Source organism: Rhipicephalus microplus, chromosome 2 (assembly GCF_043290135.1).
Source record: "Rhipicephalus microplus isolate Deutch F79 chromosome 2, USDA_Rmic, whole genome shotgun sequence".
NCBI classification, from domain to species: Eukaryota; Metazoa; Arthropoda; class Arachnida; order Ixodida; family Ixodidae; genus Rhipicephalus; species Rhipicephalus microplus.
In genome coordinates this window covers 276,303,579-276,316,221 of record NC_134701.1, presented here as the reverse complement: position 1 = coordinate 276,316,221, position 12,643 = coordinate 276,303,579, and the positions used below count along the sequence as shown (strand labels likewise).

Sequence of the window (12,643 nt, the reverse complement as noted above, 5' to 3'; positions counted from 1 at the left end):
ATTGTCAGAAACGAAACTACTTACGTCTATAGATATGAAAGCAGAGCGTTGAAAAAGACGAGACATGGGAGAAAAGTAGGCGGGAATGGGCTACTTGTCTCTCGTGTCTCGTCTCTTTCGCGCTCTACTTTTGTTTTCAGACAATGCACCAAGTCGCCCAGCAACGCGACATGTTATATTGCTTCACACATTCAGAGAGGGAGCCACTTTTCCGTAGTGAATTATTCATTCTTGGCTTCGTTTTTAATGACGATGGATAGTCTTTTTTGGGGTACTTCGGCGCGAATATTTTGGTCTGTTGGTTTGTACATTTGTCTGCTTGTGCGTCGTAACAATACTCCAAACGGCACCAATCGATACCCCCCCCCCCCCCAAACGGCCAACCCCATCCGCAGCACCCACCAGTATTGCTGAAGTTTCAGCGTTCATACTTAGGCAATTGTCAATTAAAAAGCAATCATTGCGTGTACCTGAGGCACCATAACAACACGCCAATTTTTGTATGTTTGTCATTATACTAGAGAAGTCGCACATAAGTAATTCTAAAGACCGCAGTGTTTAAAATGCTGCGCTTATAAAGGCAAGTGTTTCCAACGTTTTGCTAAGACGACACGGTGATGGCCCCTGCCAATCGCTTTGCGTTCTACACCTTATCGCCTCGGAGGCAGGCACGCATCTTTTTCCGTGGGCGCGCTCGCCTCCCTTCGTTTTTGAAGATAACTGCCAGATAGCGCTCGTGTCTAACGTGCCTCGATGCGCTCGTTCATCTTCGCTGTACGGATCAAAACACTCGAACGCAGTGCTTCTAGAATACAATTCACTGACTTTCTCGCACAGCACCATCAAATAAACGTTTTTTTTTCCTCTCTCCACACGCAAGACTATCGTCTTTCGACGACATTCGCAATGAAACATGCAGATACGGCGCCAATTTTTTTTAGTTTGGTGATTGCATGACATGCATGCTGCCTTCTTTATGGGAAATATATATTTACCGAAAAAAAGTTTGTAAACTTGGAAGCACTCACCCAAATTGGGCGACAAAACGCAAGCGATAAGTGGTCGACAGCACGTAGCTTGTCTGGCGCCTTTCTTGATCAAAGTTGATGTTCACAATTTTCTGTTTACGTCAGCGCGTGAAACTGAAAATCTTTGAACAATAAAAAAAAACTAGAAGTAGCTTAGCTCGGATATGCGGACACACATAACGTGAAATAAGGGACCGCTGCTAAACGGCGTTTCACGCATAACACTAATTACCGGTGTCGTCTTTCATGTGTCACTGTCTTTCACACATGTCGCACACATATCCAAACGGATAATGTATGCAGTCTGTCTCGAAGGCCAGAGTCGCCCCGGCGCTTTCGCCATGTTTGACCGTATACATACAGACACGTGTCCACAGTTGGTTTCTGCCTGTTGTGCGAGGCGATTTCGCTAATTGTGCGTGACGGAGCTTTTTAAGAGAACAAAGAAGTTCGGCTCGATTGTAACTGACAGGCTGAAAGCCGGGCTACTAATAATTTTTATTTTATTACCGTGACAAACTGGTGGAGGTGCTGGGTACGACCCTTTTGTGCTAAAACAGGAAAAGTTATCCTCCCTCGCACTCGTCATTCAGACTCGACTTCAGACCCAAACAGACCCAAACGTTACCTGGACCGGTAACGACAAACCGCTGCATGCCGGAACTTCATTCGGACAAGTGTGCGTTTTGTAATAATAAAGCGGTCTCGAGGCACATTCTATGGGCACGTCCGCAGGCCCCCGTGGGAGCCGAATTTCCAGACGGGAGTGGATGGAATACCGAGCTCCTCAGCTCTGACTCCCAATTACAAACACGCTTCATACGGCAGGCCGAAAACTCCACCGAGGCCCACGGGATCATGGCCGTCGTCTAGGTTAGGTGCTTCCCCGCTCGTCTGAAAGGGGAGGAGGATCTTTCTGCTAATTAAATAAAGCTTGTTCATCATCATAACAATCGCTTCGTCTGACATACTCATTACCATTGAGAAATAACTGTGAGATCCGCCTTAATAGTGAAGATTTCCGTAATTACCAATCTTCTTGGGCGATCTCTTTTCTACCCTAAAGGCATAGAAAGCCTTTTGAGCTAGACCGTATTTGCTTTTAACGTGAATTAAAGAATTAAATATAAATCAACTATAGTTTTTTCAGAGGAATTGCTTCCGCGGGCTTGTCTTAAAAATTATGAAAGGAAAATTTATAGAGATTGTTCTACGCGATAGGTATTTCGCAGTCATACTCGACTTTTCGAAATATTTACTTCTTCAGAAGGCACATCTTCCTCCATCAGAGGGGAAAAAACCTGCACCACATACCACATCAGCACTGTGTTGTTCGCAGCCAAGCCCCATTACAACGTTCACTAACTGATCTGCGCTCTCTCCAGATGCTACCCGACGAGCTCCGTGTCCACAACACCACTGCAGCCCATCATATGCTGGCAGCCCAGCCACGCAGCGGGGCTCCGTGCCATGCCCTGTGCATGACGTCACCAGTCTGGATAGCGGCAATTACGACAACAGTGAATACGGCCATGACCCACTCTTCTTCTACCCTCAACGACGCGTGATTGTACACAGCTCCGAAGGACGAGCGAAGCAGCAACATGAGACCAGAAAATTCAGGTACGAAAACCTGCACAATTCGTACATCCACGAGCGTCGGCTCCGAGACCAATGGTACTCCCCAACGACCCGTGGTCAGCAGCTTCCGAAATCGGTTGGCCCGGCGCGGACGTCTGTGCCGACCTTCGCTCGACGCCAGGTGGCAACAAGTAAGGAGAAGGAGGGCACGTCTGCACGCCATCTATCGGCTCCTACGTATGGCCAGCCGAGGGATCAGACTCCGGGGCATCGCGGTGATTGGCAGCAACAGCAACCCATCTCGCCTCGGAAACCACCAATACACGGGCCCTCTTCAACCTCGAAGCCAACGCGCAGGGGCTCCCTGGTACCGGCACCGAAATCGGCGAAGAACCAAGCCCGTGCTTCTGCCCAGGCGGATCCATCGCGAGCGGCACAACTTCGTGCATGGGTACCGTCCGCACCTGCAGCTGCCGATCTAATTCAAGGGCGCGCCAAACCGGCGCAGGCAGTGGCCCGGATGGAAACATCCGGCGAACACGAGCGTGCTATCGAGAAAAACCACAAGGCGCGAGCGTCGAACTCGAATCCAGAGAGACCCGACACTTCCCAAATTCGCGAGAAAAAAAGCACAAAAAAGAACAAAAAGAACAAGGAACACAAGGGAGACGCGATCATTGTCTCCACACCGACTGGCCCGTTCTCTCCGGGAACCAAGGCCGTGAAGAAGTCCCAGAAAGCTCTGAAGAAGGCCCAAGAGTGAGTATCGATCGGCAGCCATTACGTTTCATATAGCAGTGCAGCCAAGACCTCTCACCGACATTCCTTGCTCTCTTGCACGCTCTCTTGCCAAATGGGTGAATTATCATGTAAACTTATCATGCGTATGTTCACATAAATAGGAACGCATCTCCATAGCAGCACAGGCGTAGCGAGGAAGCGGGCGAAGAAAGCGGAATCGTACTGAACAAAACAACTCTGACAGAAGGAGTGTTTATATTCTGTTAGAGGTGAAGCCTTGCCGTTGTCCACGTTCGAAACGCGGAGATTCGAGGATGTGGACGTAGACGTTATGGAACTTAGGGCCAAGCTTTACCGTCACCTCTGTCTTTCATTGTCACTTTACTTCCTTAAAGGCCCCGAGTGGGGGCATCACATAAGGGGTGGGTGTACAGTAAGGATACATGACCATTCAGGATGAGAGGTGCACTTTTACAGCATTAATGAAAGCATCTGGGTTGGTGGTGGCAACGATGGCGTAGGGGAAGGTCGTTCCTGGCATGATGGCGTAGGGAAGGGCTGGAAATATGCAAAACTTCTAAACAATACAGAAGCGTTCCTCCACGTTTGAGCGTATACCACCAGCATGACCGTCATTTTTGTTGAATTTGAACATCGTGTCGTTTCCATTGGTTTAAGAACTCCGAGGAATATCGCTGATGGAACAGTAGCGCATTGAGTAAGGCTTTAATAAGATTTTTTAAGTACTACAAAACCTTTCTATGGAAGAAATGTGCGTTATGGATCATTTTCGAGACGCTTCCTGTACCTTAAGTAAATAAAAATACTTATTTCCGCCACTGCTCACACATATAGACCACGGCAAAAACTGCATGCCGCACATAATGCCTTCAAAAGATATAAGTACACATTATTTTCGGAAGAAACGTTCAGTATATCAACTCCTAGCTTGTTGCTTATGCATCAGTTAACTTCCAAAAGAGATTTCGCGTGATATCTTTTATCATGGAGGTGCTAAACTTCTAACTACATAAAAATGTTATAGATGGGTGATTTGTAACCACCAATCTCCCAGCACTTGTTCCAAGAGCTTCAGCACTACGTTCGATTTATATGCAGGTTGTGGCAGTACAGTCAACTTGTCGGAACTTTCTGCTTAATATTCGAAATCGTCGGCACCATCGCGATTCTGCTCGTTGCAATGTACTGGCTCATCCCAAGGCCAGGTGAGTTACTGTAGTTCCCTTCGCTGCGCAAAGCAATCTTATGTATCATTATTATTAGAATAACTTTTTAGAGAGGTCCACCATGGTAGGTTAGCACGTAAGGTCTCGCGCTGCTATGCTCTGGGTCGCGGGTTCGATTTTTGGCTGAGGCGGTGGGAGAGAGTGTAGTCGAAGCGTACGCCCACTCGCCTTGCCAACGCCGGCTGGATCTTCAGTTGATTGATTGATTGATATGTGGGGTTTAACGTTCCAAAACCACCATATGATTATGAGAGACGCCGTAGTGGAGGGCTCCGGAAATTTTGACCACCTGGGGTTCTTTAACGTGCACCCAAATCTGAGCACACGGGCCTACAACATTTCCGCCTCCATCGGAAATGCAGCCGCCGCGACCTGCGGGTCCGGCTGGATCTTCGTCGTAATAACTAGAAATAACTTTTACCGCAAGGGCGGAGAAATGAATACGATAGCAACAAATTGAAACGTTGAAAGAAATAAAACCAGCAGCTATCTGCTTACTCCCTTTGGAACAGATGTGGCGTAAGTTAACAAAAGGCTGGCACAGAAAAAAAGAAAAAAAACGTGGCCACTGCAGTGATCGACTTCGATCTCTATATCGCTTCTATTCAAGAGCAGTGAAAAACGCAGCAAAAACTTAAGGAACGAGTCATTTGGCCCTCCCTGTCAAGACAGAGTGCGCGTGACTCCACTCGGCCACTGTACACTGTTACAACCAGACACTGTTACAACCAGAGCCATGGCAGTTAGATTCGATGACGCCGGCTAGAGCAGATATAGCTCGTTCCAAATGCAAAAAATTAAAGACGACTGCCACGTTAAGTTGGTAATAGAACTGTTGTACAGTTTATCTGGATCAGCAAAGCTACGGATGATAACCAACGGTTCCCTATGCCACCTAGCACAGGGATTTTTTCGTTTCCTTTTTACGTGAATGCGATAATAATGAGTACATCCCCGTTTTTTTTTTTTTTGAAGGGCGTAGCTGTTGTCTCTACAGCCATATTTTCACAGGTGCAAGTGCTGGGGTTCGTGCTTCTTCAAGCCTTGCACTTTAGGATCCGCTTTCGGAAATGTTGTAGGCCCGTGTGCTCAGATTTGGGTGCACGTTAAAGAACCCCAGGTGGTCTAAATTTCCGGAGCCCTCCACTACGGCGTCTCTCATAATCATATGGTGGTTTTGGGACGTTAAACCCCACATATCAATCAAATCATTTAGGATCCACTTGCATCGAGTGAGAACCACGGGATAATTTCGAGAACTAGGCCTGTAGTCTCCGGAATTAGTCGATGCCGACACGTTTACTGGAATCGCTTCACGTTTAGCTCTATTATGTGGTTGTTAATGGAAATTTAGTACCAGTTTAACAATAAACCAATTTCAATTCTTCGAACACTATTATAGGTCCTAAAGTAGAGTTATGAGTTGCTGGACATCTCCTGGGATGGTACCGTCCTATACTTCGAAGTTATCGTTAGGCTGGCTATTTTAGTGGACATAGGCATGTGGCAAAGAGTCACCATTAAACCATATTTTTCACACAGTAGCTTAATTGAGGTCATTTCGTGTAGCAAACGTATCTACTTAATGAATCACACCAACCAAAAGTTCAGAAGGCCGAGGGAATCTTCACTATTTCGTTTGCTCTTAAATACTCTGGCTTTGTGCACGGGTGACAATTCATCTCCTAGCATTCTACCTCACCTTTGTTTCTGCACGTTGACTCGCAGCATGCGGAACGAGAGATGTCGTAACTATACTCACATTCGGGGCATTTCATGAAGCGCCCATCTTTTGGCACACGATCCCTCGGAGAAGCGGCACTGTCAAACTCCTGGCTCCAGACAGTGAACACAGAACACCAAACACTCGACACCAACATACAGGGTCATCACACCTTCCAGCACAGTCGCTGATGCTCGCGCAAGTTCCAAAACGTATACACTGCTGCCCTATGCTGTCTAGAGTGCGAGGGCAGCCATCTGCATAGGCTTCCTCGATACACGTGTGCGCATTTACCCCCGTATTCACAAACGATCCTCGACTCGACTTTCACTCTTCACTTGACAGAGTTGAGCACTGCGTCACCGCTCGGTGGAAAATGACGCTGCGCTACTCGAGAATCGCAGCAGACTATTGCTGATATGCAGTGACTTGCCGTGCCTAGAGATGGCGCTCCTATCGGCGTCGAGTGAAGGGATGTTCTAGAATACGGTGGTAGGCTCTCCATTACTCCGCTCGGCGCAGTGGCACCTCACGGTGAGTGCTGGGCCTGAGGCTGATGTACGTCTGTGGGCATGCGCAACTTAACAGAAATGCGGAACAGTGTTCGAAATGAGGCGACGATGATAAGCCCCCTTCTTTCCCCCGCAGATCAATGATATCTTTTGGTCCTTTGGCAACACCACGATGTGACACATTTGTTCGTGTGAGTTCGTAACGTGAGGTAAATTCTTTCGCTACTCATGAAAGGCGTTAACCGAATATTCTGGATATCGTTTATTTACAGTCTTCGTTCAAAGATACTGAAATTTGGCGAAGGCGTTCAGAATGCGTATGTATTGTCTACCGAATCGTTACTTTATCTACTTGACGGAGTGCCGACTAGCCGATGTCACTGAAAAAAAAACAGGTTGTCCGCATCTAAAAGGAACAGCTCATTAGTACTGAATATTCCATAGAAGCTGCAGATTGTTACATATATCATAAATTTATTATTGCGTTTATGGACACTATATTAGAAGGCACATGACGTATATTTTAGTCGTGAAGTAGAATGTACGTTTTAGTTTCGCCGGCGTGAATACTAATGAGGTGTTCGCCCATGAGCAAAAGTATACGGACCATGCCCTTCGTGTCTACGGACCGTTTACGTCGAGGCCGCTGATACTTCGACGCATAGTATCCTGAATTCGGCAATCGCCACATTGCGGGACCCCTTGGAGCGAAGCGGAAGGCTCATGAGCTGTACGCATCATGCAATGAATGGCGCTGCCCGAATCTATTTGGGTCGCGCATGTCATCTGATACCAATTTAAGCCTGGTTAAAGCACTCGTGTCGCTACTGCAGCACTGGCCAGGGGACGTCAGCCTGAAGTAGATGCAGATCGCGTATGGGAAAAACGCTGATGGTGCCCTTGTGCTCGCTCGCAAGTGTGCCGTGTAGTTCAGCGTTCCTCGATAGGTGAAGTGTCTGTGCAGATCTGTGTTTAGAAAAAGTTAACGACTTAGCGCACGAGGTACTCTACTATGGCAGAGCATAAAGCCGTCCCGTACATTCTCGTCAAAACTAGTTCGTTGACGGAGGCAATGCTACTCTGCTTATGATGACGTCACCTAGTTAGTGCGTGTGGCTGATGGCGGTTCCGCGTTGTCGTCTTACGAGCGCAAGTCATTGTCTACACTTTTCTCTTAGCTTTTTTTCCTCCCATAATTTATTGTTATACTGTTGTGGTAATGCTGCGAAAGTTTGAATTCTGTCATTTTTCTTCTTTTTGCTGCCTGTATATCCTGGCTGCTCCATTAGAAGTTTGTGCCAAAAAAGACCAACGAGCAGCGATTCGTAGTGACCTATTACATAGGAGCGTGAGGAGCGCAGCTAAGCTCATGATGCCTGCAGGTAGACAAAAATTCTTCAATTGGCTGCAAAGCGAATAGAATAAATGTTTAAACGGGCGTCCTCCCGCTTCCGTTACAACACGTGTCAGGAACCTGTTAAAACGTGTAAGCTTGCTTATATCAGATTTTGAAAATATATTTATCTCATAATATTGCCACAGAATTTACAAAAATATTATCTTTTTTCTGTCCAAAGCTTAAAATAGTGAATAAATTGCTACGCGAACATTCACAATAACGCCAAACTTCAAATTAAGCATTTAGCCGCCTGTTTCCGCGTTACAAACGTTTGGACAACTTGCCCAGCGACAGGGTATTCTTTCTTTACATGCATACTCCTCGACAGCTTGATGGTTGTGACAACTTCACGTGTTATACTACCACCCACATTTTTACTTCCTTCTGAAATCTGGTTCCCCCTGGCCATTTCCGCAGATGAGGAACCAGCGCCGAAGGTGCACTACGGTGACGACTACGGAGATCAAGCCCCTCCTTTTGTGCCCACCCGTATTCTTCATGACGGAGAAGGAAATGATGAGAGACCTGAGCAACTGCGAACGGCAGTCGGATAACAAAAAATTTTATTACGGATTTTCAATCTATTTCTCTTTTTGTAACGTATACACATCACTGTCATTCTGTCAAAACTTCTCAAATCTTCAGTCAAGAACAAGCCGACTTGCTACAGACGTGACATCGGCTCTGTATGATACAATTACCGGTTTTTGCTCAATAATACACGAACGAAAAAAAAAAGTTTTCAACGCCATGGTGTTGTAGCACTTTACGGTGCTTGGCTGCTGAGCCGAAAGTCGCCGTTTATATGCCAGATGAAGTGGGCGTATTTCGATGTAGGCATAGTATACATGCGATATCAGTGCATCCTAAATGACAGATGGTTGAAATTCTCCCCAGCCCTACACCTCTGCGTTCCTCGTAATAACTTCGTGGAAGCTAAAACTTTCGGAAGCTAAAACACCAGTTAATCGAACTAGCTTACACTTTGTTTCTATTGCTTCCTAAAACTAAAGGTCATCGCAATGTTTTTTTTTCTTTTTAGCAATAGTTTTGACGAGGCAGAAAATTGACTTTTATTACATTTCATACCCAGACTGCTTCGGCTGCATAGGATGCATTTTCGGGCTGATTGGTTATAGAAGTTACGGACGAATCAGTAGCGAACGCGAAGAGAGAAACACGCAACACCTGTATGTCGTATTCATCATTTATTCAATCAGGAACTACCATTTTAAAGAGAATTCGCCCAGTAAACTGATATTTAAAGACAAAAGAACCAAACATTACTTGTTACTATAAATGCAATATCGTTTATCTCATGCACCTACAACAAGAAAATATATGCTGAAAACATGCGCACGCACTCGGTGAAAATAAGATTCAACGAAAAATTATATTGACAATAGCCAACAACTACAACGGTGGAAAAGTTCGCGCTTTCACCGTCTGCCACGTGTCTTCGATTTGTTGCAGCCGCAACTGCTAGGATGACCAGAGAGAGTGTCCACTTGTAAAGTAGGAGTGGTGTCGAGTGATGGGGATGTATCCAGAGCCAGTGTCTGAAATAGTTAGAAAGACGCGCGTTCTGAAAACCATAATCACGCGCATACCTGAGCTGTTAGGTAAATTGAGAGCTGGACACCATATAAGTCAAGTTTAACTGCAGGAAGCGCATGTTGTCAGTTGCTCGCCGCTTAAAGGGATACTGACACCGTTTTCCGGAGGCGACTTACTGTGCCATACATATCTACTGTATACAGAGGTGGCTCTGCAACGAGTGTGACGATCGGCAAATGCTGATAAGATAGTTTATTTTGTATATTAGTCATTTTTCTCGCGGCGCACCTTGACACTATAACATGACGTCAGGCTATAGTAGTAATCCTGGTGACTTCACGCAGCAAGCAGTCTGGCTAGTTGTGATGACGTCAGCACCAAAACGAAAAAATGGTGCGTGCATGACATCAGGCTAGAGTATTAATCCTGGTGATTTCACGCAGCAGTCTGAGTAGTTGTGATGACGTCAGCACCAAAACAAAAAAAAATGGCGCATGCATGACGTCAGGCTAGATTACTAATCTTGGTAACTTCGCGCAGCAGTATGGCTGGTTGTGATGACGTCAGCACCAAAACAAAGCAAAAATGGCACTTGCGGGTCGCCTTCTCGATCGTCTGCAGGCGGCGTGCTGTCAATGTCATCTAGTAAGCTAACGGAGTCTGAAATAGACTACGTGCACGTGAATACCAGATACACGCTTATCAGAAGGCAAAATAATCGTTTGCTTCTACATTCGTCGTCATTGCGCCAATATTTTGACCTGTCAAGTGTTGAGCCAGTAAAACAGGGGGCATTAGACGCATGTCCCATCGACTCCCGTTTTATCTGGCGCTGAGATAAGCGTGGGTTGACTTCGTGCGCCGAAGTGGGTAGTGGACACCAACCAAGCTGAGTTCACTCTGTTCGCTGTCCTTCGATTCGGAGGTGTGCGCGCCAAACACGCGGTCCGAAGTTAGTCATTGTTAACGAAAAACCTGAGCCTTAACACGTTGTACCCCTCCTGCCGCGACAGTTGACATGTGCGGCGCGCAGCAGACGAAGCAGACAATCCAAGAAGCGACGCTCAGACGAGAATACGTCACGAAAACTTGCGCGAGCGCTAACTACCACTTATTCGCACTGCTCATACCATGTCGTGATTGCTCATACCACGACTGGTGGCTGAAGCCAAAGTACGAATGAAACTGAAACTCTTCACTTCAAAGTGCCAATTTTCAACCTCACTATTTAAAGGGAAAAAAAGGTAGATCTAGTTTTTGGTTCACTAAGTATATTAAGGCTTGGTGGCGTTAGCCACCGCCCGATCTAAAGAGTACAGCCATATCAAACCATTCATCCGTGACGTCAGTGTGCAGTAAGAACCAAAACTAGCGTTTAAAAGCATGCTGTAATCATTTTTTCAGCGCGCACTCGCGCTTACCGGTAGATTTCCTATGCTGTCAGGGCTTCGCTTCTCAATTGACTAAAAAAACAATAAGTGAAAAATTTCGTGTCAGTACCTCTTTACGTTCACCTACTACATGACGTCAGCGGTGAACAAAGTGTACCATATGCAACATCTAATACATACAGAGCACAGCAGACGGGTATTAAGAGCATCTTGGCAGAACTCAAGACGAAGAAACTGAGAGGGGCAGGGCAAGCAGCCTGATGGCGACACAACGCTAGTCATTAAGAATTACAGGCTCCAGTCACCCACGAGCGGTCGCCTCCTCTTGGAATGAATTCCAAGAAGAGTCAAGGTGCGCGAATTGGTCAAGCAGAAACAAAACAAGATAAAGTAGTTTGCGGGAATTATGTGGCCACGGAAAGCACAGAAATCTTCAATTGGCTAAATAAAAGACATAATTCGGCCACAAATAACACAAGCACAAAGTAAAGAAGCACACAACGACAAGCACAAGCGGCAATTCCATCTAATGTAGACCAAGCGCAAACCCGGACTTACTTTACATTGTGTTTGTGTTATTTGCGGCCGAAGCATGTCATTAGGCAAGTACCAACTAGGCCAATCATCAGTATTGGCTAAATAAACATGATAGAGGCCCGTGTTCTAAAGTGAGCGTAGCCATTGTGATGATGACGACGACGTTAGTGTTTTGTTGGCAGCGATTGTACAAATACGTTATATAATCAATAACAATAGCGTTAAAATTACTAAATCGAGCTTCTTGCAATGTGCGTAGGACTCCACTGGCGTTAAGCTTTTTTCAATCTCTTTCACTTGAAGTGAAGTTGTTTATCATCTATAGAAAAAAAGTTAGGAATAAGCGCGTGCAGGCGAGCACTGCAAGAAAAAAGGAATTTGAAGCCATGAACGACGTTCTGTCTGGTGTCTTCGCCGATCGATAGTTTTCCTTTACAGCATCTTTCTCGCGTGGGTGACTCGACTACAACTGAATTTTGGGTGTATGCTCGGAAAGTATTAGGTCCCCCAAGCATACGACGTCTGAAGAATGGTCTTGTAGCTTTAGCCGTCGAAAATTCACGAATATAAACGTGGATGGTTGCAGTTTTCTGATATCACTTTACAACCTACACGCCACCCAGCTATCAAGTGCATGGAAAGCCCTGGTGACGGGAACATCGCGACTTTAAGGAATGCCTTTTCGCAGCGTGGTGAAAGCTGCGCTGCTCGAAAAGGATCGCCCAAAGAGATTTCGTTTCGGAGCACGACTGTCGTTTTCACGGCTTCTCCCTGTTTTTATCGGCTTTAGTTTGATGTAATGCTAGTCTTTCTCGCCTTACAAAAGAAACCAGGCTGAAATTCCGCGCAAGTCGATCGCTACTGTAGCCCTAAGTGTATAGACTATTATCTCCTCGCACCAACGACGAGACACTTGCAGGCTTAGAA

The 12,643-nt window shown here is 46.1% G+C and overlaps 1 protein-coding gene across 11 annotated transcripts in view; it reads right to left on the bottom strand.

Annotated features, from left to right (window-relative positions):
- Positions 1–9,424: 9,424 nt before the first annotated feature.
- The window catches only part of LOC142778263 (uncharacterized), a 48,155-nt gene continuing 44,936 nt past the window's right edge, over positions 9,425–12,643 (bottom strand). For 9 of the 11 annotated variants that reach the window (XR_012888376.1, XM_075882042.1, XM_075882043.1 and 6 more), the window contains one exon: positions 9,425–9,790. Coding sequence is in view for 9 of the 11 variants with exons in the window: in XM_075882042.1 (XP_075738157.1) it covers positions 9,556–9,790 (235 nt within the window). In the remaining 2 variants the exon portion in view is untranslated. The remainder of the gene's footprint in view (positions 9,791–12,643) is intronic. The other 2 variants (XM_075882050.1, XM_075882051.1) reach the window with 1 other exon arrangement.